The sequence below is a fragment of the Phyllobates terribilis genome, unplaced genomic scaffold (genome assembly GCF_046119375.1).
Source record: "Phyllobates terribilis strain yellow unplaced genomic scaffold, ASM4611937v1 Scaffold_1__5_contigs__length_1240528914, whole genome shotgun sequence".
NCBI lineage: Eukaryota > Metazoa > Chordata > Amphibia > Anura > Dendrobatidae > Phyllobates > Phyllobates terribilis.
Window position 1 is genome coordinate 567,944,374 of NW_027362761.1, and position 24,521 is coordinate 567,968,894.

At 50.5% G+C, this 24,521-nt stretch overlaps 1 protein-coding gene across 2 annotated transcripts in view; it reads left to right on the forward strand.

Moving 5' to 3' along the window:
• Window positions 1-24,521, forward strand: part of LOC141270821 (phospholipid-transporting ATPase IC-like) — a 193,004-nt gene that overhangs the window by 89,520 nt on the left and 78,963 nt on the right. For both annotated transcript variants that reach the window (XM_073680932.1, XM_073680927.1), the window contains exons 9-12: window positions 16,106-16,188; window positions 16,269-16,427; window positions 19,056-19,144; window positions 19,227-19,423. In XM_073680932.1, the coding sequence (XP_073537033.1) occupies window positions 16,106-16,188; window positions 16,269-16,427; window positions 19,056-19,144; window positions 19,227-19,423 (528 nt within the window). The remainder of the gene's footprint in view (window positions 1-16,105; window positions 16,189-16,268; window positions 16,428-19,055; window positions 19,145-19,226; window positions 19,424-24,521) is intronic.

Genomic DNA, 24,521 nt, shown 5'->3' on the forward strand with positions numbered 1-24,521 from the left:
CCGTCCCCTCCTGCTCCTACATCACTGGGTTCCCCCCCCCTCCCCACTCCAGCCAGGAACATGTTCTGTCGTGCCTGCATTACTGTACTAATGGGAGCACCGTTAAGCTGTCCCCCGGAAATGGGGTGTGTGTGATGCATGCAGCTAACTGAGCCCCGGTCCACACACCATCCTTACCCGGGAGTGGGATATCACACCTCTGGTTGAGGTGCAATACGCCTGTAGCGACCGAACCCTCGGGGCGCTACACTCATCTCCTTCCACTCCCAGCTATAGCCTTACGCCAGGGATAGTAGGGCGAGGCACGTGATCGGCGACAGCTGCGGAGGCTGTATAGGGACGTTAGGGGGAGACAGGGTGACGCTAGTCCAGTTTAGGAGGTCACCACTCCCCCCTCTCCCTAGTGACTGGGCTCCCTTTCCCTTTCCCCCCTGTGTTGCACTCTGTGTTGCACTCACACCTGGCGTGACATTATAACCGGCTGAGCACGTTTTGGGGTAAAAAAAAATGACACAAGATTGACATTTTTGTTTTGTTTTTTCTTTGCGTGTTTTTGGGCGGCAACCTTTTTTTTTTTCCTTACTCCCTTTAGTATGGGATCAGTTGCAGAGCTTGCAGAGCAGTTCCGCTGTCTGTGTCTGGAGGAGAATGACCTCCGCTGTGAGGTTCAGCAGCGGTTACAGGCCGCCAATGTGGGGGTCTCTGTAGGTAGGCCTGTCCAGCCTGAACCCAAGGTTGCCCTCCCGGACAGGTTTTCAGGAGGTAGGACAAGTTTTTTGTGTTTAAGGAGGCATGCAAATTGTACTTCAAACTTCGTCCCTACTCCTCCGGTAATGAGGAGCAACGGGTTGGTATTGTGATCTCTCTACTGCAGGATTTGCCTCCTCATCATGCTTATGACTGTCCTATTAACCTGACCCCTGGCGCTAAACTACCAAAATCCAGATTGTATAATCTTTCTGGCCCTGAGAGACAAGCAATGAAGGATTTCATTGTGGAAAGTCTGGAGAAGGGACATATCAGACACTCATCTTCGCCCGTGGTGGCAGGGTTCTTCTTTGTGAAAAAAAAAGATGGCGGTCTACGTCCCTGTTTAGATTTCCGGGAATTAAATCAAATTACCATCCGTGATCTACACCCTCTTCCTCTGATTCCTGATTTGTTCAGCCAGGTTGTGGGAGCTAAGGTATTCTCCAAGTTGGATTTAAGGGGAGCCTGCAACCTGGTTAGAATCAGAGAAGGGGACTAATGGAAGACAGCGTTCAATACCCCGGAAGGACATTTCGAGAGTTTGGTTATGCCTTTTGGCTTGACCAATGCACCTGGGGTATTCCATCATTTCATAAATTATATTTTTTATCATTTGGTGGGGAGGTTTGTGGTGGTCTATCTGGACGATATTTTGGTTTATTCACCTGATTTTGAAACCCATTGGGAGCATGTTAAGCAGGTGCTCCAGATATTAAGGGATAACAAACTCTATGCCAAACTAGAGTAATGTGTTTTCGCTGTTCAAGAGGTGCAGTTTTTGGGGTACTTGTTGTCATCTTCAGGTTTTCGGATGGACCCGGAGAAGATCCGTGCAGTCCTTGACTGAGAACGTCCCGAGAACCTGAAGGCTCTGCAACTAATTTACTAATTTTTACAGGAAATTCATCCAAAATTACTCTGTTGTAGTGAAACCCCTTACTGACATGACTAAGAAGGAGTCTGATTTTTCCAAATGGTCAGATGCTTCCCTCCAGGCTTTTTCTTCCTCAAAGAATCATTTTGCCACTGCACCTATACTCAGTCAACCCGATGTTTCTTAACCCTTTATTGTGGAGGTCGATGCTTCGGATGTCGCGGTTGGGGATATGTTGTCTCAGGGTTTGTCCCCTGGTAAATGGCGTCCATGCGCCTTCTTTTCTAAAAAATTGTCTTCAGCTGAGAGAAATTATGACGTGGGTAATAGGGAACTTTTGGCGATCAAATTAGTGTTCGAGGAATGGCGACACTGGTTGGAGGGGGCTGTTCATACTATTGCTGTTATTACTGACCATAAGAACCTTGCATTAGTGATGGGTGAGCACTAAAATGCTTGGGTGCTCGATGCTCGGGTCGAGCACATTGGAATACTCGGGTGCTCGACCCGAGCAACGAGCCCAATGTAAGCCTATGGGAAACTTGAGCATTTTTCAGGCGGCTCCCCCCTGCGGTCTGCAGAGGGCCTAAAAATTGCCCAAATCGATGGGAACAGTGCTCAAATGACATGGGAACAGCATGGGGAAGACACCTGGAAGCATTTCTGACTCCTAGGTCACTTCTGTTAACAACGTTGTCAGAAGTATTACACCACTTTTACGGACTCACAATAAAACATACCAAAATGAAACCAAAATGGATTTTCCTTGGAAATATGTTAAGGAACATCCTTTCCAGGGTAATAACTTGTATATAAAGCAAAATAAATAACCAAAAACAAAAATACTCCTCCACACCTTGGGCTATGTTCACAATTAGGGTTTTTGATGCGTTTTTGCACTTTTGAATTGCTTTCAACCGTGACAAATGCATTCAACAGGAAATGTAATTTTAACATTTTACAACCTTATCTGGCCATGTGGTGTGTGAGATATCATCAGCACATTGTGTTTCATTTATGAAGGAGGGACTCTGAAAGTCACAAAGCCTATTTTTATTGGGCCATCAGGCGGCCTTTACTGTTCTTAAAGGGCCAGCAGTCGGCCCTCACTATTCTTAGAGAGCCATCAGCCGGCTATGTTTTATTGTTCCCATTACAAAAGAGTCGGTCTCCTATACTGTTATTGCGTATGCAGTGAGTGGAAGGTCTGCCCAAAATTTGGACGCACCCCAATACCACTTTGAAAATTTGGACGCACCCCAATACCCCTTTGAAGAAACTTATAGGAGGGCCTCCTGAAAACAATGTTTCCATTATTAGGAAGTAGGTCTCCCACTGTGTTTGCCTATGCAGTGAATGCAAGGGTTGCCAAAAATTGGGAGGCACTCCAATGCCCCTTGGAAGAGACGTGGAGGAGGGCCTCATAAAAAAATGTTCCCATTAGAAAGGAGTGGGTCTCCTACACTTGTAATGCCCATGCACTAAGTGTATGGGCTGACAAACATTTACCCCTGGGGGGTATACATGAACATACTGTATAAAAAAATTTTTTTACGGGCATCATAAACACCCTTTAAAAAAATTATGTGTGTGTTGCATCATGGACCACGGTCACCCTGGTGATATGGTGGTGGAGGGTGAGGATGAGGAGAAGGAGGAGGACAAGAGCAAATAGCCAAAATCAGGAAGCGTATACCCTTGTGTGGGTGTGAAGAGGTGCATGGGAATACACCTCCCAAAAAAAGACACTGGATTTGAGTTTATGTTACGCTGCTATCATTCGGTGGTGTTGAGAAGTCTGGCCCAATCCAGCCCTTGTTCATTTTTATGAGTCAGCCTGTCAGCGTTTTCAGTTGACAGGCGGATGCGCTTATCAGTTATAATTCCACCAGCGGCACTAAAAACCCACTCTGATAAAACGCTGGCAGCAGGGCAGGCCAGGACCTCCAAGGCGTAGAGAGCCAGTTCATTCCACGTATCCAGCTTGGATAACCAATAATTATAAGGCACAGAGGAATCAGGGAGGACGTTGGTAAGGTCGGCAAGGTACTCCCTCAGCATCTTCCCAAACTTTGCACTCATTGTGAGAGTACCGCGCGCCTCAGGGTCTGTGCGATGGGAGGGGCTGAGAAAATTCTCCCAGAACTTTGACAGTGTTCCCCTGAATCTGCTGGATTGAAGTTGTGTCTCTCTTGCCTGTATTCCTTGGTTGTCCAACGAACTGTGACCTTTGCTGCCAGCGTTTTCAGATGGGAATTTTTTCAATAGTTCCACAACAAGCGCCTTCTGGTACTGCCCCATTTTTGTAGACCTGTCCGCCTCAGGAATAAGAGATATAAAGTTTCCTTGTAGCATGGGTCTAGAAGTGTCACCAACCAGTAAAGACTGTCACCCAAAATTTTGAGAACGCGAGGGTCATGGGAAAGACAGCGTAACATAAACTCAACCATGCGTGCCAGACTGCTAACAGGCAAGACTTCCATGTCCTCACCAAGAGGATGACTGATCATGCTCTCCTCCTCCTCCTCTCTGTCCTCTGGCCATCCACGCTGAACAGATGGTATGACAGTTGTGCAGGTAGTACCGTCTATAGCGCATGAAACTAGCTCCTGTTCTTCCTCCTCCTCCTCTTCCTCATTGTCACCCAATCCACGTTGGGATGAGACGAGGCAGGGCTGTGTGTAATCACCCTGTATGGTTCCTTGCTCCATCTCATCGTGCTCCGCCTGCAATGCATCCTCTTTGATTGTGAGCAGAGAGCATTTCAGAAGACAGAGAAGCGGGATGGTGACGCTAATTATGGCGTCATCGCCACTCACCATCTTGGTGGAGTCCTCAAAGTTTTGGAGTATGGTACATATGTCTGACATCCATGTCCACTCCTGAGGTCTTATGTGTGGAGTCTGAACTGAATACCCACGACCTTGTTGATGCTGGTACTCAACAACTGCCCTCTTCTGCTCACAAATCCTTCCCAACATCAGCAGTGCAGAGTTCCAACGCGTGGGGACATCACACACCAGTCTGTGAGCTGGAAGCTGCAAACGCTGCTGAAGCACAGCAAGGGTGGCGGAAGCTGTAGGTGACTTTCTAAAATGGGCACAAAGGTGGCGTACTTTAACAAGCAGATCCGGCAGCTCCGGGTAGGATTTGAGAAACCGCTTATCCACAAAATTAAGCACATGGGCCAGGCATGGTACGTGTGTGAGCTTGCCTCGCCTCAGAGCCGTCACAAGGTTCCGGTCATTGTCACACACGACCATGCCTGGCTGTAGGTTCAGCGGTGTGAGCCACAGATCTGCCTGCTCTTTCAGAGCTGTCCACAACTCTTCAGCATTGTGCGGTTTGTCACCTAAGCATATTAGCTTCAGCACAGCCTGTTGCCGCTTGGCCGAGGCAGTGCTGCAGTGCTTCCCGCTTGTGACTGATGTGGTCATTTCGGAGATGAAGGCTGAAGAGGAGGAGGAGACTGAGGAGGATGAGGTGCAGGAGCTGTAGATGACTCGCCCCCTGGGCCGTGAGGCACCCGGAACCGGGCTTCTGGGGGTTGTAGTATCCGTGGCGGTGACCCGGTCCCGTGGCTCAGGGTGGTCAGGCCAATGGCGGTATTTTGTGGGGGGTTTTAGGTTAATTGTCCGACTATGCCACCCGTGGATTGCGGTCAGTGCAAACCGCCGCTGCAAGGGCAGACCGCTGGGGCTGATGGTGTATGCAGCTAAGGTTGTGTGACTCCCCACGGGAAGAGTGCAGCCCCAGGGCAGTGTAGTTGATGGTGGGAGTGATGGTGCGAGCGTCCCAGCACTAGTAGTACTGGCGCGGCGATGAAGCACAGAGACGTGGGGTTGCTGTTCAAATTCTTTACTCACAGTTCTTTATATTCTTAATCATTCCGCCGGCAATGACTGCCCAAGCTGTGCTGCGTCCACTAGGCAGGGGGCTCGGTGAACCCCCAGGTAATTCCGGAGTGTAGCACAGGACTCCCTTCTATTCCTTTCTCTGGCCGTGCCCCACCAGTGACACTACTTTTGTCCAGCTGCCTCGAGTCTTCTCTTGGGAGGCTGGATGTCCACTTCCCTGACCCTATGTGGTGTGCCTTTCTAGTAGGTGTAGTGAGGGGTCGCACCAAGATGTGATCACGACCGCCGGTCCTTGGCTGAGGATTAGTCGCCTCCACCAACTTGGGATCCGGTACCCTGTTCTGCCAACCCGTCACCTGCAATCTCCTGGGCCTTTGGGGTTCCTTCTGCCCTCGTGTCTCTGGGCCTCTCTGGGTATTCTGTTCCTTTCTTCCTTTCCTTTCTGTTCCTTTCTATATCTGTCCTCTCTGCTGGTTCTGGCCTCCACTCCAGGCCTGCCTCGTGGAGCTGGGCCCAGACTGAGCCACAGCTCCCTGTCAGCCCTCTCTGGCTGAACTCCTTCTCTCACTCCACTGTCTGAACTGACCCTCCTTCTAAGATGGTGCCCACCTTATATACCTCCCTCTCTGTGTATGAGCCCAGGTGACTTGCAACCAATGGGCTCCTACCTATGCCCAGAGACCCAACCCCTATCTGCTCCTACATCACTGGGTTTTCCTCCCCCCTCCCCACTCCTGCCAGGGACAGATTCTGTCGTGCCTGCATTACTGTCTAATGGGAGCACCGTTGAGCTGTCCCCCGGAAATGGGGTGTGTGTGATGCATGCAGCTTACTGAGTCTTGCTCTACACTCTATCCTTACCCGGGAGTAGAATATCACACCTCTGGTTGAGGTGCAATACCTCTGTAGCGACCGAACCCTCGGGGCGCTACATTCCCCCCTTATAAATCACAGCACGTCCTCGGGCTGGAAAAGAGTAATAACAATTCAAAACATACAAAATTTTAGAATGCATTCGCATATAAGACAATAACTATTAACCCATCCCTTTATGGGAGGCACTTCTCTCTTTTAACGTTACTGGTACACTTTTCCCTTTTAACACGTATTACACGACTTTCTTCACACACATAAAATACTATAGAACTCTTTTAGCAGCATATTAAACTTTTCAATATAAAACATTCTTAAGTAAAACACATTCTTTGGTACTGGCCGCGGTGCAACTTTCTTCTTAAATGTGCAACAGTCCAGTAAATTTGCTCTGAGGTAGACGTTGCAGTCTTTTTTTTTTTATAAAACCAGTAGGGGGCGCTTTAGGAAGCGCAACTATTTACAGGAATGGCCGCTCTCAGTCCTCGGCCAGGTAGGGAAGGGGATAGCTGTTCTCAGTCCCCAGCCAGATTAGGGAGATGGGATGGCTGTTCTCAGTCCCTAGCCAGGTAACTTAGGGGATGGGGCAACTTTTCAAACCAGTAACAGTCCCACAACAGTTCTTGTACCCTGACGGGTAACTATTTAGATTTACACTTTACCGTTCACTGGTAACTGTGTCCTCCTGATGCTCCTTGCTCCTCCGGGTAGTCTTCAGGCCCGTCCGGACCCTCTTGGTACTCGGTGTCTGGGTGGTACTGCAGTTCCTCCTCAGTTAGCCGGTGGACGTGGAGGGCGTACAGTCCTTTGGCGCCTTTGTGCCGGGTGTAGGTGACCACGTCACCAGGGTACAGGTCACGTCCGTGATGTCCCTCTGGCAGGTGGCTCTCGACGTCCCTTCTTGTCACGAAGACGTCGTTCGCGGCCTCCGGGTCTCTAATGAAGCCCCAGCCGTGCTCCAGCTGAAACTTTACTACGGTCCCGGTGGCTCGGGGACCGCGGGCGGCTTGGGGATTCTGCCGAGCTCTCCGTTTCTGTTCTGCGCTCCGGGCTTGGAGTCGCTCCTCCCTGATACGCCTCTCCCGCCGCTCTCTCTCGAAGGTTGCCAGCTGCTGACGGCAGGACTCCAGGTGACGGGCCCCGTCCGCCCGGGTTTCCTGGGTGAACCCCATTAGGTTTTTTGCCAGTGGGGTCCCATTCAAACTGGACGTCCTGTAGTGGGGGCGGGGTGACTTCCACAGGCTCCGGAGCAGGTATCAGGGGCTCACGCGGGGGTTGAGCTCTCCATGGGTGGCCGCTGGTCAGCTCGGCTAGCCACAGCAGGGGCAGTCCATCCGGGCCAGTGTGCTGGGCAAATAGATCGGTGCCCAGGGGTGGTATGGCAGGGGGCCCTGGTAAGGGAGCAGCGCCCGGGGGCACTCGGCCTTGCGACCAGGCCGGTGGTCGCCTGCTGGTCGTGCCCGGGAGTGGCGCAGTCAGGGTAGGGGGCGCTGGTGAGGCAGCGGCGCCCGTGTGCACTAGGCCTTGCGTCCCGGCCTGTGGCGCCTCTTTCTTTATTGCGCCCGGGGTTAAAGGGCACGGCGCGGGGTGGGGCGTAGCCGCGGCTCTTGCCGCCTGAGGCCTAGCCAGGAGTAGCGGAGGCACGGTGGCAGGTACGGTTCCCGGGGCTTCGGGTCCCGCAACGGGAGGCGGGGGCAGGCTTGTGGCCTCAGGGCTTGGGGTGATGACGTCCCCGTTACCTGCCTCGGTCTCTGTGGCCTCCTCCGCGTCGTCTTCAGCCTCCGGTCCACCTTCACCGCCCTCGGAGGCAGGCGTGCTGCTCGGCGGTGGTAGCGCCTCCTGCGGTTGGATCACGGCTTGCCGGGCCAACTCCTCCTTCCACCCAGCGATCACGTCCAGCTGTGCCCGGACCATCCTCCGGTCCAGGACCTCTAGTGCTGCTCGCTCACGCTCCGGGTCTCGCGGGAGCTGTGCCAACAACTCTGCCAGGCTGCATGGCGGTTCAGCCTGCAGCAGGCTACGGGCCAGGGTGCTGGTGGGGTTCGTCGCTCCTTCCATTCCCGGGTGCAGCCTGTCCAGAATGATCCAGACCGCACCCTGCCCCACAGTTTTCTTTCCTGTCTGCCCCCACTGGGGGTGGTCTTGGGGCCACCTGTTGACAATCACCTTCAGGGGCAGCCCCCCCACGTTGATGGACATCTCTACAGCCGCACTCATGGCTGTTGGGGGCGGGCTCCTTCTTTAGCGCCACTCTGGGACCTGCCCCACGATGGAAGGTGGCCTCCTGCTGTCTTTTGGCGCGCACATTATGGCGTCTGTTCTGCTGGGGCTGGCGCCATTTTTCAACACAGTCAATTTCAATTAAACAGTCTCTTTCTCTTCAGGTGCGCAATACCCGTTTGTGGCGGGTTGGTAACGATCCTGCCGACTACGCCAAAGCTGACTCGCCCCCTGGGCCGTGGGGCACCCGGAACCGGGCTTCTGGGGGTTGTAGTATCCGTGGCGACCGCACCCTCGGGGCGCTACATAGACTGTGGAGGCAACCCTGATTGACCTAGGGCCCGCAATCCTTGGCGTCGGAAGGACGTGTTCCTTTCCAAGGTCTGACTGGGTCATGGCTTCCACTAGGTTAACCCAGTGTACCGTCAGCGAGATGTGCCATCCCTGCCCACAAGCACTTATCCACGTGTCTGTGGTTAGGTGGACTTTCCCGGTAACTGCGTTGTTGAGGGCACGGCTAATGTTTTGGGACATGTGCTTGTGTAATGCGGGGACAGCACACCGGGAGAAATAGTGGCGGCTGGGGACCAAATACCGAGGGACGGCCGCTGCCATCAGGTTGCGGAATGTTTCCATCTCCACGAACCTAAAAGGCAACATTTCGAGCGCAAGCAGTCGTGAAATGTGGGAATTTAGTAGTGTGGCCTGTGGGGCGTTGGCTGCATATTTGCGCTTACGTTCTAAGGACTGGGGTATGGACAACTGAACGCTGCGCTGGGACAAGGACGTGGACGTGCTTCCTGATGCTGCTACTTGAAAGTGTGCAACGACAGGTGCAGGGCAGGAGGCATCTTCGCATGCACTATGAAAAGGGGATTGGCTTGCATGCACAACAGCAGAAGAAGCAGTGGTGCCACCCACAGACACTGTTCCTGGACCCTGGGGTTCGGCCCACAAAGTCGGGTGCTTTGCTGCCATGTGCCTGATCATGCTGGTGGTGGTCAGCCTGGTAGTTTTGCCACCCCTGCTGATGCTGGCCTGGCAGGTGGTGCAAATGGCCTTTTTGGGGTTATCGGCAGAGTCTTTTTAAAAAACAACCAGACTCGGGAAGACCTAACAGTTGTACTGGCAACTTCCTTCTTGTTGGTGTTACGGGGAACGGTTGCCTGCCGTCTGTCTGTGGCCACCACACTGCTTCTTCCTGCCTGTTGGGGTGCTCTTCCTCCCTCCCCCTGTGTGCTGCTGTCCTCGCTCTGCATGTCCTCATGCCAGGTTGGGTCAGTTACTATATCATCCACCACCTCGTCTTCCACTTCCGCACCCTGGTCCTCCTCCTGACTTTCTGGCAATTGTGCCTCATCATCGTCCACCTCTTGTGACACTTTCCCACCGTCGCCTTCGTGTGACCGTGGCTGCTCAAATATTTGGGCATTGCTACATGCGATCTCCTCTTGCCCCGCTTCAAGTGGACCAGGCGAGAGGCCCGAATCTAGAAATGGAAAAGTGAACAGCTCTTCGGAGTGTCCTAGCGTGGGATCAGTTGTCTCCGGGCACTTGGAATGGTGGGAGGAAGGAGGATCAGGGTGAGGAATATGCAGTCCAGACTCATGGCTACTGAGACTTGACCGTGTGGAAGACAGGGTGGTGGTGGTTGTTGTAAAGTGACTGGAAGCATTATCCACTATCCAACCAACAACCTTTTGACATTGCTCTGGGTTCAATAGTGGTGTGCTGCGGTCCCCTAGGAATTGGGACAGGAAGGTCGGGCGAGAAGATGTGGGTGTTTGTTGTGGCACAATTTCAGCTTGCCCACGGCCTCGGCCTCTGCATGCATCACCATCACGTCCAGTTCCCCATCCCTAGCCAAGCGCCTTGCCCATTTTAAATGGAGGACATATTCCACGCTCACTACAAATGGCTGAATTTGGAGCAAAATTATATGCAATCCGTGTGACGGAGAAACCACAGTTTTAAATACCTGGCCTGTAGGTAACTATTTTGAACAGCAAACCGGTGTCAAAAACTTTGCTGACACACTGAAAAAAATTTAATGGAGGCCAGAAATGGCAGTATTTTCTGAAAACTTATATGTGATCCGTCTGACGGAGAAAACACAGTTTAAATACCTGGTCTGTAGGTAACTATTTTGAACAGCAAACTGGTGTCAATTGCTTCACTGACACACTGAAACAAATTTTTAATGGAGGCCAGAAATGGCAGTATTTTCTGAAAATGTATATGTGATCCGTGTGACGGAGAAAACAAAGTTTAAATACCTGGCCTGTAGGTAACTATTTTGAACAGCAAACTGGTGTCAATAGCTTCACTGACACACTGAAACAAATTTTTAATGGATGCCAGAAATGGCAGTATTTTCAGTGCAATTATATGTGATCCGAGTGACGGACAAACCACAGTTTTAAATAGCTGGATTTTAAGCACTGTAATATGGAAAGGACCTGGCTGTATTCTGCAGTGCCAACAAGCAAATGACGCAGAACAACGGTGTTCTTTGGATTGCTTTTTAAGCAAATAATGAGAAATAAGATTAAAAAAAAAATATTCCTGGCCCCTGAGACCTGGGCCTATTTCTAGAAATATCTAACAGCAGCAGCAGCAGCAGCAGACAGAACTGGAATGGAGCCTCTTGTGCTATGTGCACTGCAGTCTGCTATATACCCTGCCTGCCTGCCTATATACACTGCCTGGCTGATATCTCTGCAGATGGATTAGTGCTGAGAAGGACTATTTGTTGAGATGGATATGTGTCTCTAATGTACACTGCTCAAAAAAATAAAGGGAACACTTAAACAACAGAATATAACTCCAAGTAGATCAAACTTCTGTGAAATCAAACTGTCCACTTAGGAAGCAACACTGATTGACAATCAATTTCACATGCTGTTGTGCAAATGGAATAGACAATAGATGGAAATTATTGGCAATTATCAAGACACCCTCAATAAAGGAGTGGTTCTGCAGGTGGGGACCACAGACCATATCTCAGTACCAATGCTTTCTGGCTGATGTTTTGGTCACTTTTGAATGTTGGTTGTGCTTTCACACTCGTGGTAGCATTAGACGGACTCTGCAACCCACAGAAGTTGCTCAGGTAGTGCAGCTCAACCAAGATGGCACATCAATGCCAGCTGTGGCAAGAAGGTTTGCTGTGTCTGTCAGCGGTAGTGTCTAGAGGCTGGAGGCGCTACCAGGAGACAGGCCAGTACACCAGGAGACGCGGAGGGGGCCGCAGGAGGGCAACAACCCAGCAGCCTTTGTGCAAGGAGGAACAGGAGGAGCACTGCCAGAGCGCTGCAAAATGACCTCCAGCAGGCCACAAATGTGCATGTGTCTGCACAAATGGTTAGAAACCGACTCCATGAGGGTGGTATGAGGGCCCGAAGTCCACAGATGGGGGTTGTGCTCACAGCCCAACACCGTGCAGGATGCTTGGCATTTGCCACAGAACACCAGGATTGGCAAAGTCGCCACTGGTGTCCTGTGCTCTTCACAGATGAAAGCAGGTTCACACTGAGCACATGTGACAGACGTGACAGAGTCTGGAGACGCCGTGGAGAGCGATCTGCTGCCTGCAACATCCTTCAGCATGACCGCTTTGGCAGTGGGTCAGTAATGGTGTGGGGTGGCATTTCTTTGGAGGGCCGCACAGCCCTCCATGTGTTCACCAGAGGTAGCCTGACTGCCATTAGGTGCCGAGATGAGATCCTCAGACCCCTTGTGAGACCATATGCTGGTGCGGTTGGCCCTGGGTTCCTCCTAATGCAGGACAATGCCAGACCTCATGTGGCTGGAGTGTGTCAGCAGTTCCTGCAAGATGAAATCATTGAAGCTATGGACTGGCCCGCCCGTTCCCCAGACCTGAATCCGATTGAGCACATCTGGGACATCATGTCTCGCTCCATCCACCAAAGTCACATTGCACCACAGAATATCCAGGAGTTGGCGGATGCTTTAGTCCAGGTCTGTGTGTTTTTCCACTTTTTGGGGGTGACTCCAAATCCAGGCCTCCATTGGTTAATAAATTTGATTTCCATTGATAATTTTTGTGTGATTTTGTTGTCAGCACATTCAACTTTGCACAGAACAAAGTATTGAATGAGAATATTTCATTCATTCAGATCTAGGATGTGTTATTTGAGTGTTCCCTTTATTTTTTTGAGCAGTGTAGTTTGGTACACCTACACTAACTAGAAACAAGCAAATCTCTCCCTGACGCAGCAGCACCTCTCCGTACACTGTCTGATTCCGGAGTGACTGTGACGAGCATGGCGGCACCAGGTCTGATATAGACCTGATGATGCTGTGCGGCCAGCCAATCACTGTAATGCCACAACCAACATGGCTACGGCATTACAGTGAGTGGCAGGCAATCCCTGCATGTTCATTGGCTCTGTAAAGAGCGCCAAACAAGCAGGGAGGAGAACCGAGCTCCCGCCGAGCAACCCCGGAAATACTCGGCGAGCGCCGAGCATCTCGAGCAGTAGCGAGCATGCTGGCTCATCGCTACCTGTCATATCTCCAGTCAGCTAAACGTCTCAACCCTAGGCAAGCCAGATGGTCCCTTTTTTTTATTAGGTTCCACTTTGTTGTCACTTTTCGTCCAGGGGTCAAAAACGTCAAGGCTGATGCTTTGTCCCGGAGCTTCCCTGGTGGTGGTGACCATGAGAACCCTGCCCCAATATTACAGAAAGGGGTAGTTATTTCGGTTCTTTTTCCTGAACTGGAGGGTGAGGTGCTGGAGGCTCAGGGGGATGCCCCTGCCTCCTGCCCTTCAGGAAAATTATTTGTACCACCTGATCTGCGCTGTAAAGTAATCAAGGAACATAATAACTCTGTGCTTGCTGGGCATCCAGGTGGTAAGGCAACCGCGGACCTCCTCTCTCATCGTTTTTGGTGGCCGGGGTTGCATCGGGATGTAATTGAACATGTAGCTGCTTGTAGTATTTGTGCGCGTTCTAAGGTTTCGCACACCCGTCCGTCTGGTACTCTTCTTCTGTTACCTATCCCTAGCAGGCCATGGACACACTTGTCCATGGATTTTATTACTGACCTACCGGTTTCTGAGGGCAAAATGGTGGTTTTGGTAGTAGTAGATAGGTTCAGTAAAATGGTTCACTTCGTCGCTTTACCTGCACTTCTCAATGTTAAGACACTTGCTCAGGTTTTCATAAATGAGATTGTGAAGCTTCACGGGGTTCCCTCCAATGTGGTGTCTGATCGGGGGACCCAGTTTGTTTCCAAGTTCTGGAGGGCATTCTGTTCTCGACTGGGGGTGCAGCAGTCCTTTTCCTCTGCCTTCCACCCTCAGTCGAATGGTTAGATCGAGGGGGTCAATCAGAACTTGAAGACATATCTCAGGTGTTTTGTCTCCAAAAATCAGGAGGATTGGGCATCCTACTTACCGCTGGCAGAATTTGCCATCAATAATCATCGTCAAGAATCCACTGGCAGGTCACCGTTTTTCGGTGCATACGGTTATCATCCACAGTTTGGTACTTTAAATGGGGGAGGAGCTTCAGGAGTTCCTGAAGAGGAACGGTTTGCTTTGTCGCTCTCCTCGGTGTGGCAGGGTGTTCTTTGTAATTTGAAGACCATGGGTGACAGGTATAAACGTATGGCTGACATAAAACACTTGCCAGGTCCGGACCTGAATGTGAATGACTTTCTGTGGTTGTCTACCCAGAATATATGATTGGAAGTTCCTTCTTGGAAGCTGGGACCTAGGTTTATTGGTCCCTACAAAATTACCGCCTTGCAGCGTTTTGCCTTGAACTTCCTTGGGCCCTTAAGGTTCACGATGTGTTCCACAGGTCCTTACTCAAAAGGTACGTAGAACCCCTTGAGCCCTCACCTCTACCACCGCCCCCAGTAATGGTTGATGGTAATTTGGAGTTAGAGATTTTGAGGATAGTAGATTCCCGTCTCCAACATAGTTCTCTACAATACTTGGTGCACTGGAAAGGCTATGGTCCGGAGGACAGGACGTGGGTTTCAGCGTCAAAGGTGAACTCTTCCAGATTGGTTCGCTCTTTTCACACCTCTTTTCCTGGGAAACCTTGTCCTGAGTGTCCGGAGGCCACTCGTAGAGGGGGGTACTGTCACTGGTGTGTCGGAGGTGACAGACAGTTGCCCTGCAGTGGCGTGTAGGAGATCTCCACGTTTGGCATTCCAGACAGCTTCCTAGATCGGAGGCTGTCTTTAGGACTCAGTGACCACCTCCCTCTGGCCTGGGTGCATATATACCTGGTTTCCCCAGGTGGACGTCACCGGTTATACTCATTCCTACTTGGAACTTGGCTGAAGTAGCATCACGTCCTCTTTGGAGTCTTGAGGCCGTGTGCCCTGTTGGAGTTTCTTCTAAAGCTAAGTTGTAATTCCCCTGTGTTGTCTTCCCGTTTTGTCTTTAGAGTGCTAGCGGAGGTTGACTAGTGTTCATCTCCTTCCACCCCCAGCTATATTCTTACGCCAGGGATAGTAGGGCGAGGCACGTGATTGGCGACAGCTACGGAGGCTGTATAGGGACGTTAGGGGGAGACAGGGTGACGCTTGTCCAGTTTAGGAGGTCACCACTTCCCCCTTTCCCTAGTGTCTGGGCTCCCTTTCCCCCCTGTATTGCACTCACATCTGGCGTGATTCTCTATGTTGCACTCACATCTGGTGTGACTGTAACTCAGGATCAGTAATGTATGTATACAGTGAGTGGACCAGCAGAACAGTGAGTGCAGCTCTGCAGTATAATACAGGGGGTAACTCAGGATCAGTACAGGATAAGTTATGTAATGTTATGTACACAGTGACTCCACCAGCAGAATAGTGAGTGCAGCTCTGGAGTATAATACAGGATGTAACTCAGGATCAGTACAGGATAAGTAATGTATGTACACAGTGACTGCACCAGCAGACTAGTGAGTGCAGCTCTGGAGTATAATACAGGATGTAACTCAGGATCAGTACAGGATAAGCAATATAATGTATGTACACAGTGACTTCACCAGCAGAATAGTGAGTGAAGCTCTGGAGTGTAATACAGGATGTAACTCTGGATCAGTACAGGATCAGTAATGTAATGTATGTACACAGTGACTGCACCAGCAGAATAGTGAGTGCAGCTCTGCAGTATAAAACAGGATGTAACTCAGGATCAGTAATGTAATGCATGTACACAGTGACTGCACCAGCAGAATAGTGAGTGCAGCTCTGGAGTATAATACAGGATAAGTAATGTAATGTATGTACACAGTGACTGCACCAGCAGAATAGTGAGTGCAGCTCTGGAGTATAATACAGGATGTGACTCAGGATCAGTACAGGATAAGTAATGTAATGTATGTACACAGTAACTGCACCAGCAGAATAGTGAGTGCAGCTCTGGGGTATAATACAGGATAAGAAATGTGATGTATGTACACAGTGACTGTAATGCTTAATGTCTATTATTTTTTTTACTTTAAGTTGGAATTGTTAACTGTCTTCAGATTCTCTTACCGATATAATTCATACTTTTTTCTAGTGAAACAAACTTGAAGTTCAAAATGTCCCTTGAAGTAACAGATAAATATCTCCAAGACGAGCGGGAGCTTTCAGAATTTGATGGTGAGACTGTCACAGTCTTGATAACATTTCTCTGAGTTGTGTATGTAAGCTTTATATATTATTACATTTTATTTTTGTAGGTCTGGTTGAATGCGAGGAACCAAATAATCGTCTGGATAAGTTTGTGGGCACTTTATTCTGGAGAGGATCAAGTTCAGGACTTGATAACGATAACATTTTACTCCGAGGCTGTAAAATCCGCAACACACAGTACTGTCATGGGCTGATCATATTTGCAGGTAATTTTTGCATTCATCTTTTTCTGTAGATGCACTAGGAAAGGGTTTCATGCCACGTTCTTTTCATGTTCTGGGCAATGGTAGACCAAAATTATGCAAAAAATGGTCTCAACATTGATTTCTATGGAGTGTACAATGAATGTATATTTGATGGACTTTCATGGTCTACAATATACCTGCTGTAAGAGTAGGTACCACAGATATCCAATACAACTGCTTCATTGTTTCTCAGTAAAACTCATGATCAAGTTTGATGAACTTTATGGAAAAAAGGTGAACATTTGCCATTGCTTGGGAAAACATACTGTAAGCTTAGGTTGGTTTTGGAAGATCCTTCAATTTAAAGGCCTATGACCTATGGGCTTAATTCCACCATATGTGGTTGCATTTGTCATCAAGTATCTCATGCAATGAAGGTGAGGGTCCACCTCAGAAATAGCAAATTAGCTTGATCATTGAAATACATCCATAGTTCTGGAGAAGTAGACATGTACGAGTCAGGATCTTAAGTAGACTGGATGGCTACTCCTATGGTAGTGTTATTGGCTCCATATTGATAGCCACCCAGTTTTTTAAAGGCAGGGTGTAGTCTGTTGTAAAGCTTCTGAGCCCCAATTTGTAGCAGGGCCCCTCATACCACCATTTACTGGTGTTTTTAGAAGCTTTTGTGTCCACTTAGGCTTTAGGATTTGATTGTGCCTGCTACCTCTGCACCCTCTATACCTATTTGTCACGGATGTGTCAGAGATGACAGACAGTCGCCCTGCAGTGGGTTGCAGGAGATCTCTACATTTGGCATTACAGACATCTTCTTAGAGGCTGGCTGCCTCTAGAACCCAGCAGCTACCTCCCTCTGTCTAATTAGCTCCCTGGCCTGAGTGTGTCAGACCTGGTGTGTCTGAGAGGGGGGTGCCGGCAATATTCGTTACTACTTGTGAGGCTTTAGCAAGAGCAGTACTTCGTCCTCTCTGGAGCTTGGGGCCATGTGCGCATTTGTCTGGAGTCATCTAAAGCTAAGCAATCCCCCCTGTCTGTTTACCCTTGTTGTCTATAAAGTTTAGTGGAGATCAACTAGTGCTCATCTCCTCCTGTCCCTATCCGTAGCTATACGCCAGGGATCGTCAGGGCGAGGCACGCGTGCGGCGATTGGTGAAGAGCCAATATAGGGACGGTAGTTGAGCTGGGTGACACTAGACCAGTCTGGGAGGTCTCCACTCCCTCATGGGCTCCCTTTCCCTCTTCTCTCTGTGTTGCATTAAGTCTTTCTGACACCCTGCCTCAACTACCGTCCCTATATTGGCTCTTCACCAATCGCCACACGTGTGCCTCGCTCTGACTTTCCTTGGCATATGGCTAAGGCTAGGGAAGGGAGGAGATGAGCACTAGTTGATCTCGACTAAACTCTATAGACAATAAGGGTAGACAAACAGGGGGGGATTGCTTAGCTTTAGACGACTCCAGAAAAATGTGCACACGGCCTCAAGCTCCAGAGAGGACGGTACTGCTCTTGCTAAAGCCTCACAAGTAGTAATGAATATCGCCGGGACCTCCCTCTCACACACACCAGATATTTATACACTCAGGCCAGGGAGCTAATTAGACAGAGGGAGGTAGCCTCTGGATCCTACAGACAGACAGCCTCTAAGAAGATGTCTGTAATGCCAATCGTAGAGATCTCTTGCAACCAACTGCAGGGCGACTGTCTGTCACCTCTGACACACCCATGACACTATGCCTCCAACCATGGAAAAATATTATGATATGATATTCAAACTGAGTACCTCCTCCAATGGCCACTGTTCCACTGATTCCGGAACAGTTTTTCTTTTTCTTTTGTGCCCCCTTATTCCAGAGTTATGTACCAGTAATAATTGTGCAAATTTTTCCTTCCATGTACTTGGCGTATACCACATGACTTCTCTGTGGATGTGGCTGCATTTTGATTGGCCAGAATCAGAGGTAAAAAAGCAAACGCCCACATAGAAGTTCTGTGGCACACACCCAGTTGGTAGAAGGGAAAGTTTGCACCATTATTACAGGGGGACATAACTTTGGAAAGCAGAGACACAGAAGAAAAAGAAAAAACGTTCCAGAATCAGTGGAGCAGCCGCAATTAGAGGAGGTAGTCAGTTTGAATAATAAAATGCAGTAAAATATCCCCTTTAAATGGAAAGTTCACCAAAAAAATGGATAATTGGGGGATGTGCTATCATCTGTCAGGAGCCCATGATGTAGATTCCTCCACTTTTTCTTCTATCACGTCAGTGGAACCCAATGGACCCTGATATAAGTCAATGGATCTGCGGGTCTTTAGTAGTGCCTGTCATGTGACGCATCCGTCACAGCAACGTAACCCTATTCACATGTGAACAGAGTCTTAGAGGAGCACAGTGTCCATTTAATTATAGCAATTGGTGTCCATTTGGGGACCTAGACTCCTAAGATGACATTTTTTATATATTTCAATGGCATAACAGATGAAGTTTTACTTTAAGAAAGTCGCCAATGACTTGATCGGAACACAAGATATTTGATGTCCACCTTATTTTCGATCAACTCTTTTAATATAGAAACGGAAAAACGTGTTTAACTCTTGAAGTCCTATGCTTTATTTCTTTTATTTCCTAGGTCCGGACACTAAAATGATGAGAAACAGTGGAAAATCGACTCTGAAAAGAACAAAAATCGATCATCTCATGAACGGAATGGTGTACATGGTAAAGATTCTCTGCCATCATTATAGTAGACCCTGTATCCTGTATTCCCTGTATATATACACTGTATACTTGTGTCTTACAGATATTCGTTCTGCTGATCCTGTGCGCGGCCGGTTTAGCCATCGGTCAGACATTTTGGGAGAGCAATGTAAATAGCGGGAACATGTCTTGGTATCTGTACGACGGATATGACTACCCACCAAACTACAGGGGATTTCTCGGCTTTTGGGGATACATCATTGTTCTAAATACAATGGTGCCGATATCCCTCTATGTAAGGTAAAGCACATGTATACCAGGAATATGAGTATGTAATCATGTATAGAGAAACTGCAAGAACAAGGTTTCGATTGGCAGCTAGGGGAGTGACAACATTTTTACTATTAATGTGGACCTAATACATGGAGGCTGGTTTATCCAATGCGCAGATTCATACAAGAAATAATTGTAATTTTATCAGACTTTAAAGTCAAATGAAAGGAATTTCATTAGGAAGTATATACAGATTTGATGTATTGTGATATATTATTTATTATATTTGATTAGTAATCTATTCAGTACTGGTAGCATCTGTGCAAACCTCTCCCAACCTTGGACAAAAAAGTTTCCACAGTTAAAATGGGAGGTGTGGTATATGGAGATTGTGTTTTATGAATACTGCACTGCAGTGTAAAGCATGGGGGACAGACATAATGTAGCATCGGCGTCTCTGCCCCGTTCTAGGCAGAGACGCCGTCCCTCTCACCTCCCCGCTCCTGGCGCGGCGTCCTCCAGCGCTGCTCTCCTCGCTGCTTCCGGCACGCGCTCCTTCCCCGGCAGTGTGCTTAGGGCGCGCGCGCGCGCGCTCCCCCTCTCTTAAAGGGACCGCGCGCGCTGTCCTAAGGAGTCCCCGGCCAATTGCCGGAGGACCTCCCATATAAAAGGCACCTCCTCCAAAATGGAGGTGCCCGAGCAATGTTGTAGCACTGTTCACTACTCTGCTTCAGCCCTCAGGTCCCGTTGCCAGTTACCTGCCAGATACCTGCCAGATTCCTGCCAGTCTGCTGTCTAATTCCTACCTGATATCCTGCTACCTGCCTGCTAGCCTGAGGTCCGACGGTCTGCCTTCCAACTTCTGTCAGTCTGTCTAAGGACCAGCTTGCCCGCTCACCTGGGAGCGCACATCTTCTACCTGCCTGCTTGCCTGAGGTCCGATGGTCTGCCTTCCAACTCCTGTCAGTCTGTCTAAGGACCAGCTTGCCCGCTCACCTGGGAGCGCTCATCTGCTGCCTGTCTGCTAGCCTACCAGGAGGCTCTGCCGTCACGTGCTGTGACCACCCGCCTGTCCAGAGACTCCTGCCCGCTCACCTGGGAGCGCTCATCTGCTACCTGTCTGTTGGTCTTCCTGGAGGCTCCGCCGTCACATGCTGTGACCACCCGATTATCCAGAGACTCTCGCCTGCTCACCTGGGAGCTCACGTCTATCATCTGCCGCCACAGGTCGTACCAATCCTTTACCCAGAGACTGCCCCGGTCACTTGCCGTGACCTCCTGCCCGTTCATCCAGAGACTGCCCCGGTCACTTGCCGTGACCTCCTGCCCGTTCATCCAGAGACTGCCCCGGTCACTTGCTGTGACTGCCTGCCCGTCTACCCTGGTCGCCACCCGCTCACTTACAAGGACCGCCCCCTTGTATAGTAGCTCAGAGGTTCCGCCTCCCAGACCCGTTACAGTTTGCTCGGGCCATGGAACCCGGTGGCACCCAAGCTCCCTCGCTCTCGGACCTGTGTCATGAACTGTCCCGTCAGAGGTCCCAACAGGAGTCCATCCTGGGTCACCTGCGGAATGTCAATTCTCGCCTGGACACTCTGACTGCTCTGAATGCAACCACCGCCAGTGCCATGACTCGCAATCCGGCAGCTCCACTGCCCACTAATAACATGGTATCCTACCCCGGACCCCGGCTTTCTGCACCTCCTCGTTTCGGAGGCGACTCCGCCCAGGCTCGGGGCTTCATAAATCAGTGCACCCTGCACTTTGAACTCCTGTCTCACCAGTTTAACTCCGACCGGGCCAAAATTGCCTTCATCATGTCCCATCTCACCGGAGAGGCCCTGGCCTGGCTAAATCCTCTATGGGAGACAGGAGACCCCCTGGTGTCCGACTTGCCTGCCTTTCTCACGGCTTTCCGGAAAGTCTTCGACGAACCCGGACGGAAGACCTCATCCGCATCATCTCTGCTACGCCTCCGTCAGGGAAGTCTCACCGTGGGCCAATATGCCATACGGTTCCGTACCCTTGCCTTGGAGCTGGCCTGGGATAATGACGCTCTGGTTTCCGTCTTCTGGGAGGGTCTGTCCGGCCGTATTAAAGATGAACTTGCCGGTCGGGACATTCCTACCACTCTCGATGACCTAATAACTCTTGCCACCCGGATTGACCTGCGGTTCCAGGAGCGTGCCAAAGAGGTCACCCGTGAGAGGAGGTTTCCACGTCTAGCTCCTACTTTTCAGAAACCCGTCACTCCCTCCGTCTCTCCTCAGCTACACTCTCCTGAGCCTATGCAGGTCGACCAGACCAAGATGGTCGGTTCTCGCCAAGAATCTCGCCGAGCCGAGGGAAGCTGTTTCTATTGTGGCAGTATGAAGCACTTCATCCGTGCCTGCCCGGAAAAGCCGGGAAACGCCAGTGTCTAGGACCACTCGGAGAGGTCGTCCTAGACAAAAGTAAGCCCTCTCCGTCTCTGACCTTACCGGTCTCTATTGCTTGGGGAGAAAACCGTCTCTTTGAACTCGCCCATCTGGATTCTGGAGCTGCTGGAAACCTCATCTCCCAGTCTCTGGTAGAGAGATACCATATTCCCACCAAGTCCCTGGCTGAACCATTGTCAGTCGCCTCCGTGGATGGAAGACTTCTCTCGGAGACCATCCTGCTCGTCACCGAACCCATAACCCTGCAGGTGGGAATGCTGCACTCTGAGGAGATCTCATTCCATGTGCTGTCCGGACTTTCTCACTCCCTGTTGCTAGGTCTACCTTGGCTCCAGACACATGAACCCGTATTGAACTGGCGGTCCGGTGAAGTACTCCGATGGGGTCCTGACTGCCATAGGACCTGCCTGGTCCCGGTCCGTCCACTTCGCCCTCAGCCTACTCCAGCTAACTTACCTGGTCTCCCGGCTCCCTACTGGCCCTATGCGGACGTCTTCGGTAAGAAGGAAGCTGAGACGTTGCCACCCCATAGGCCATACGATTGCCCGATCGACCTGGTACCTGGCACCACTCCTCCCCGTGGGCGTATCTACCCGTTGTCTGCAGCCGAGACCCGAGCCATGTCTGAGTACATTGAAGAGAATCTGGCTAGGGGATTTATCCGAAAATCTACCTCCCCGGCTGGAGCCGGATTCTTCTTTGTCAAAAAGAAAGACGGCTCGCTACGTCCCTGTATTGACTACAGAGGACTCAATCTCATCACGGTAAAAAACAAATATCCCCTGCCACTCATCTCCGAATTGTTTGACCGTCTCAAGGGCGCCAGGATCTTCTCCAAGCTGGATCTACGAGGAGCGTATAATCTGGTCCGTATCCGTCAAGGAGACGAGTGGAAGACGGCATTCAATACCCGGGACGGTCACTACGAGTACCTTGTGATGCCCTTCGGTCTCTGTAATGCTCCCGCGGTCTTTCAGGAACTAGTCAACGACATCTTCCGTGACCTCCTGTACTCCTGCGTAGTGGTATACCTGGACGATATCTTGGTCTTCTCTCCGGATCTCCCCACACACCGGAGGGATGTTCGTCAGGTCCTGCTTAGGCTTCGGCAGAACCACCTTTACGCCAAATACGAGAAGTGCCTCTTCGATCAGACCTCCCTTCCGTTCTTTGGCTATGTCATCTCCCAAAAAGGTCTGCAAATGGATCCCGAGAAGCTCTCTTCCGTTCTAAAATGGCCTCGTCCTGAAGGTTTGAAGGCGATACAGCGATTCCTGGGCTTCGCTAATTATTATCGTCTTTTCATCCCACACTTCTCGTCTCGGACTGCTCCCATATCTGCACTTACCCTTAAGGGGGCTAACCCCAGGACATGGTCGCCTGAAGCCGAGGAGGCCTTCCTTTCCCTAAAGAAAGCCTTCGCCTCTGCTCCCGTCCTGCACCGTCCGGACTGTAATAAACAATTCTACCTGGAGGTTGATGCCTCCTCCTCCGGAGCCGGAGCGGTGCTCACCCAGAAGTCTTCTACCGGGAGAATGGTAACGTGCGGCTTCTTCTCCAAAATCTTCTCCTCGTCGGAGCGCAACTACTCCATTGGAGACCGGGAATTGCTAGCCATCAAATTGGCACTGGGAGAGTGGCGCTATCTGCTTGAAGGGGCTCTCTACCCGGTAATTATCTACACGGATCACAAAAACCTGGCATATCTCCAAAATGCCCAGAGACTCAATCCTCGCCAGGCCCGGTGGTCGTTGTTTTTTGCCCGCTTCGACTTCATTCTTCATTTCCGTCCGGCGGACAAGAACGTCAAAGCTGATGCCTTGTCCCGGTCCTTCCTGTCCTCCAATCAAGAGGAGGAACCTACGCACATCATCGACTCCTCCAAGGTGATGAATGTGGCCCCCTTGGATCTGACTCGTCTTCCACCCGGTAAGACGTTCGTAGCTGTGCCAGATCGGGAGAGGGTTCTTCGCTGGGGACATTCTTCTAAACTAGCTGGCCATGCTGGCCAAAAGAAGACCTTCCAACTTATTACCCGGCATTACTGGTGGCCTACCCTGCGTAAGGACGTGGTAGACTTCGTCGCGGCCTGTTCTTCCTGTGCCCGTAACAAAGTTCCCCGACATCTACCTGCCGGCCATCTCCTGCCCCTTCCCGTACCTGCTGCTCCTTGGCAACACATCGCTATGGACTTTATCACCGACCTTCCAGTTTCTGCCGGTTGTACTGTCATTTGGGTTGTCGCTGACCGTTTTTCTAAGATGGCCCACTTCATTCCCCTGCCTGGTCTTCCGTCTGCACCCGAGCTGGCTAAAGACTTTATCCGCCACATCTTCCGTCTCCATGGTCTGCCCCTCCACATCGTGTCGGATCGTGGGGTTCAGTTCACCTCTCGATTCTGGAGAGCCACATGTAAGCTGCTGGACATTACCCTGGATTTCTCCTCCGCTTACCACCCTCAGTCCAATGGTCAAGTGGAGCGGATCAATCAGATCTTGTCCAGCTACCTCCGGCACTTCGTTGATGCTCACCACTCGGACTGGGTGGATCTCCTACCATGGGCCGAGTTCTCTTATAACAACCATGAGAGCGAGTCCTCTTCTAAATCCCCGTTCTTTATAGTCGGTGGCCAACATCCCCGGATTCCACTTCCTGTCTCCGTTTCTGTGGACAACCCTGCTGCGGAG